A 5,822-nucleotide genomic window follows, 5' to 3' on the forward strand; every position below is an offset into this window, starting at 1 on the left:
ATATATATATATATATATACATATACACCGCCGTCGAAAAGATGATTTTCCAGATGATTTTTGATCGAATTACAGTGACCTGAAAATTATGCAATTTTAAGTTATATGTCCGGAAACTTTTCAACGGTAGTATATATGTAAAATTTTTAATTATAACTTAAGTTATATACTTAAGTCCCTAGCTTTTATAAATATTGCTATACTCTATTACTGTATTTGACTTATTCATAAATTTTTAATATTAATAGTTTCATTTTGCCAATTTAATTATGTAAAATTAATTATTTTAATAATGTAAAATTAATTATGTAAAACTAATTTAGGAGAATACATGCATTTCCTTATATTCTCAAAATGTATTTTAACATTAAAAATTAATATATCACGATTAATAAAACTTATGGTAAATAAAGAAAATTTTATTTTTAGTAAATCTATAACTTTCTCGAGTTCATTAGCCATAAAGTTGACACGATGTTTAATTGTATTAAAAATGTGTATACATATAGTAATGTAAAATATTGCTTGCGTTAACATTAAATAATTATTTTTATTAATATCATTATATAATATGAATATATTAACATAATTATTTTTGTCCATAAGGAGTTTCTTATATCGTCAACGGTAAAAATGCTAAAATCGGTGAATTTCCGTATCAAGTGTCATTGAAATATAATGATACCCACAGATGCGGTGGATCTATTATTGATAATTATAACATATTAACCGCAGCACGTTGTGTTCATGGGTAAGTTAAATATTCTGAATTTATAACAATATATATTTAGCAGAATTTAATACTAAAACTAATTTTTTAACTAAAATTAGTCTTTTAGTCGATAATTTTAGTTAGCAAAGTATTCTTTATCATTAATTATAATCATAAAATGCATTATTTGTTTGATATATTTTAAGAGTAATTCGTAATACATTATTTCTGTTGGCATTTTGTTTTTGTTGGCATAAAATTTATAGCAGATATTTTCAACATCTGTTTTCAACAACTTTAGATATACAAGTATTATATATGCTCCTTTACTCTTAGTCTAGAAAATTTGGTGAATAATCTAAAAGTCCATGCTGGCACAAACTGGTTGAATGTACCAGGAGTAGTTTATGATATAGAAAGTGTAAGCATCAACTCTAAATACGATTTATTCATTAATGACATCGCTTTGGTTCATCTTAAAAATCCTATCACGTACAAGAGATTAGTGCAACCGATAAATCTTATGACATCCGATGAAGGACTCGAGAACAAGCAATGCACATTAATCGGATGGGGAACTACTTCGGTAATATTAAACTCACGAACGAAAGTTTTGCAGTTATACATATCCAAGAATCCTTTTTTAGAAAAACTTATTTTTTCTTTATATGTAATAACACATTAAAAGTAATAAATAAGAAAACATTTTGATAACAATAATTCGCTTGTTGTCATGTGATAGTTGCTTTGATTATCAATATAACAATTCAATCTTTTTTAGGTTGATGGAAGTACTTCAAATAACTTGCAAAAAATTAAGTTAATAGTTTATCCACAAAAAGATTGCAAGGCAGCACAACCAAAATTGAAATATAGCCATATCTGCACTTTGACTAAAGAAGGAGGAGCATGCTACGTAAGCCGATTATTAATATCATAAAACAAATTGATACATATATATTTTTAATAACAATAAAATAATAAATAACGTTAAATATTAACAAAATTATATTATTATATATAAAAATTATAAAAATATATAAAAATAATGAGTTTAATCATATCGTTGTTAACATGATTACACTTTCACCTTAACACTGAAATGATTATAACTACATTTGCAGTAAACAATTTCTTATTATATATAAATATTGGCATTTTATTAATTGCATCTTCATTCCAGGGAGATTCTGGTGGACCATTGGTGGCTAATAAATCTCAAATTGGAATCGTTTCCTTTGGTACTCCTTGTGCACTTGGATACCCAGATATTTACACAAGAGTTTCCAGTTTCATACCATGGATCAATAAACATTTGAAGAAATAAAAAACATTATTTAATTTGTTTTATAATATTATTTAATACAACATCTTACGTGACTTAAAATTTAATTAATAATATGTAATTTTAAAAATTATTTATGTCTTTGATATACTTTTTTTCGTCAGTTAAGATGATTCGTAGTAAAGTGCCGAAAATTTGTGTTACCTTACTAGACTCCACTCAAAATTACAAATACGAGTATTTATATAATTTGGATAAAATATTAAATATTGGATAAAACTATATTGTATATCTTAATGAAATAGTATAGAACATACGATAGTAAATAAAGAATTGCGTCTTCACGAATGAAAACGAGATGAGATTATGTTTACTTTTCGAGATTAAATTTATATGCAAGTTTATGCACGTAAATATCTTTTCAGAATAGCCAACTGACCAATTACTTTTTTTGAGATCATTAAAATCGTAATTTTTTAAATGGAGAACTATATTCTGTGGCGTACAGAAAAGTGAACATATTCGCGACACTTTTCTCCGTATTAGTCACTGCGTATTAGTCCGGGAAATGATAATACAAGAATGTTACTTCATTTGTTATCACCTGAAACCATCATTAATTTGTCATTTATTAAGTAAACATGAAGGAAACGCAAGTAGCAGTTCTTTCGCGGTTTTAAAATTGATGACATATGATTGAATTTGTAAAAAATTTTTTGCTTTTTTGCTAATATGTTACTTGCTAGCGTCATTAATTTGTTTAGTTTGTTTTTAGTGATAGTTTAGTTTTGGTTCAAAAAACCAATCGGAAGGTAAATGCCATACCGTTTCCGTGGGTTGAAGGAACCAACAAACTAAGCTAAAGTAGTAGTAAAGTAAATTTTTGAGTGAAAAAAAATTTATTACCGGTTATTTTTTGTACACTATCTATTTTCACTACGAAACATTGAAAAATACATATGTATACCATACCGTTTGAATCTAAGGAGTCGCTATGCTTATCCTAACGTGTCGAATTTTAAATTAAAATGTCATGATTTGTTACCATATGAACTTCGTTTTTTAATCAACAAATGACGAATTTTTAGGCCCTCTTATCTTGACTTTCTTCTTGCAACGATGAATTCGATAAACTGTCATTTTCGCATTATTCATAAATTATCATTTCTTGCATTCCCAATTTTCACTTTTCTTCTTCCTCATCTGATTCTTCATTCTTTTGAATAAATTTCATTTTACTAATTTTTGAGTTTGATTCTTTCTTTACATTAGATTCTTCAAAGATGACATTTCGCGCTATTGTTATCTTTCTCTCTTCTTGAGCTCCTGTAACCATTTTGTGCGTAGCCAATGATAATCAATTTTTTGCTTTTTTTTTCCACTTCTTTAAAGAATCCAAATTCTTGGCTATACTTCCAAAAATCATTGCATTATTTTTAAGTTCAACTTGCGTTTCTTCCGTATTTTAAATGCTGTTTCTTTCTATTGCATTAATTGATAACCTATTCAAAATATAAATCAATCAATTCTCCTCACATCTCTTTTCTTAAAGAAGAATCAAAAAGTAATGCTCGCACTTTATCTAATAAAGTTCGATTAAGCCTTTCGGCTTTTTCATTTAGCTATGTATAGTGTTATAGTATCTATTACTATTCCTCTATTTTACATCATATTTGAATATTTTTATTAAGATATCTCTTCCGTCACTTTTTATTTTAGAAACTTTTAAATTGTAATGAGCTTCTACTCGTTTTACAAATTCCTTTAATATTTCTTGCACCTCTAATTTGTTCTCCAATAAATAAACAAAAGTATAATGAATGTAGTCATCTTGAAAAGTTAAAAAATATTTCTTCCCATTCCAAGTACAAGGATCTATAGGACCACATAAGTCTGTATGAATTATTTGAAGTAGTTGTTCTGCTTCCAATCTTTCAGTTTCAATCTTGCTGTATTTGGCTTGCTGATATATCTCACAAATATTCTTCCAAGTCCTTTGTCGACAGTTTAATTGCATCATGCTCGTCCGAGCTTCTTTTGCCGTTGTCTTGCTAAATTTCCATTATCTATCAAATAAGATTTTTATGTTCAGGAGTAAATCTAATTTGAAATAATCCATTCGATAATTTTATTCCTTTTAATCCGACCTTGTTATTTATTTTAATTAATATTATTTTATTTATTTTAACTAATTCTTTAGTAAAAATTACTTCTCCATCTTAGTAATCAAATTAACAGAAAGAAGATTCATACTTAGACATATATAATACTTCATATAAAGATTATGCGTTTGAATCTTGCAATTCACTTCATCAGAGCAAGGAGCAGCCTGAAACGTTGGCATTCCAAGAATGGATTTGGACACGGAGAAAACCCGCGAAACGCATAATCTTTATAGAAAGCAGCCGTGGAAGTCTCAAAAATATTACAATATATAATACTTCGTTTATACTACATTCTTCAAATTCTATTTTTTCAATACCTTCCGCTTTCATGTCTCTTCTGTTTGGAACAACATTTTTTCTTCTATTTTAAACAACATTTATTGTATTTGATTTTACTTATAGTTTTTAAAAAAATTGTTCTATTAGTCATATTTGTAATACTACCAAAATTTTAAATTGAATTGATGATAAAAAATGTTAATAAAAAATAATAAACAAATGGAAAATTATTTATTTATATGAAAATAATTAATTAAAAATAACTCATCTCTAGAACAGTTTAAAATCTTTAAAATTGGTATTTTGCATTTTTTGTACTAATGGTTTCGATGATAATAATTTAAATGTTCGACGTTTTTTTATGAATTTCTTACAATTGTGAATAGCTTCACCAAAGAAATTTTTTTCGTGAAACATGTGTCTCATATTTTTATCTGTAAAATGTATCAGCAAATTTAAAAAAAATGACGATATTTCAAAGAAACTTTTGATGTGAAATGTCTCATATAAATACAAATAAATACACTAATGAGCGATTTATCAGAAAATTGCAAAGAATGAAACCTTATCAATGTTTCATAAACATGCTAAACAAAAATTTCTGCAAAAATTTACGTAAGCGAACTACTACTAAATTACGGAAAATTTTCCAACATTATTCTTTATCTATGACCATATTAATTATTATTATCATGCAGTTTAATATTATATGTAAGAAACATGTGTAAATGATATATATGTATTAAGATTTATGAATTTCGAATTAAGAGAATCCTAAAATCGTCTGTATTACCGACTAAAACCATATAAATTTTGTACTTTTTTTCTCTCTAAAAAGAATAGAATTCTGCATCAGTAATGCAAACTTTCAATATAAAATTTTAGTCGAATATATTATCGGATATTAAAATGATATTCGGCCGAATAGAATAAAAAGAGGGACAATTCAGACCGAACACAATACTTTCCGGATTTGATTGTAGAATATATTGTCGTGTGTGCAATACATTGTGTGCAATACGGTTGTGCGAATAAAGTTGTAAGCAAACGGGACTCCCAATACTTACTCACGATAACGAAGATGACTATTTCGAAACGTTTATCAATTGTAATTTCATAATATATAATTTTTATAATTATATATCTGCTATACAATTTTGATACAATTTTTAAAAAACGATAAGATAGCATTCCTTTATAAAAGAGTTCTCGAAGTCAAAACGTACATCAAAGTACTTCACAAAGTACTTCATTCGTGAAAGTTTAAATTTTCTTAAAGATTGTAAGTATAAATCTAGTGCATTTGATATACTGTGATCATAAAGGCGGTCTATACGTACTTTTGTTTTTAGGCTTAATCGGAATTGTTTTTGCAAAAATT

The 5,822-nt window shown here is 26.6% G+C and overlaps 1 protein-coding gene across 1 annotated transcript in view; it reads left to right on the forward strand.

Moving 5' to 3' along the window:
• LOC108687418 (trypsin zeta-like) overlaps window positions 1-2,087 on the forward strand; it is a 7,358-nt gene extending 5,271 nt beyond the window's left edge. Inside the window, exons 7-10 of the mRNA XM_018193170.1 lie at window positions 607-751; window positions 1,049-1,298; window positions 1,494-1,628; window positions 1,896-2,087. Coding sequence (XP_018048659.1) covers window positions 607-751; window positions 1,049-1,298; window positions 1,494-1,628; window positions 1,896-2,039 — 674 coding nt within the window. The 3' untranslated portion in view covers window positions 2,040-2,087. The remainder of the gene's footprint in view (window positions 1-606; window positions 752-1,048; window positions 1,299-1,493; window positions 1,629-1,895) is intronic.
• The last annotated feature ends 3,735 nt before the right edge of the window (window positions 2,088-5,822 follow it).

Source organism: Atta colombica, unplaced genomic scaffold, assembly GCF_001594045.1.
Source record: "Atta colombica isolate Treedump-2 unplaced genomic scaffold, Acol1.0 scaffold207, whole genome shotgun sequence".
Lineage (NCBI taxonomy): Eukaryota > Metazoa > Arthropoda > Insecta > Hymenoptera > Formicidae > Atta > Atta colombica.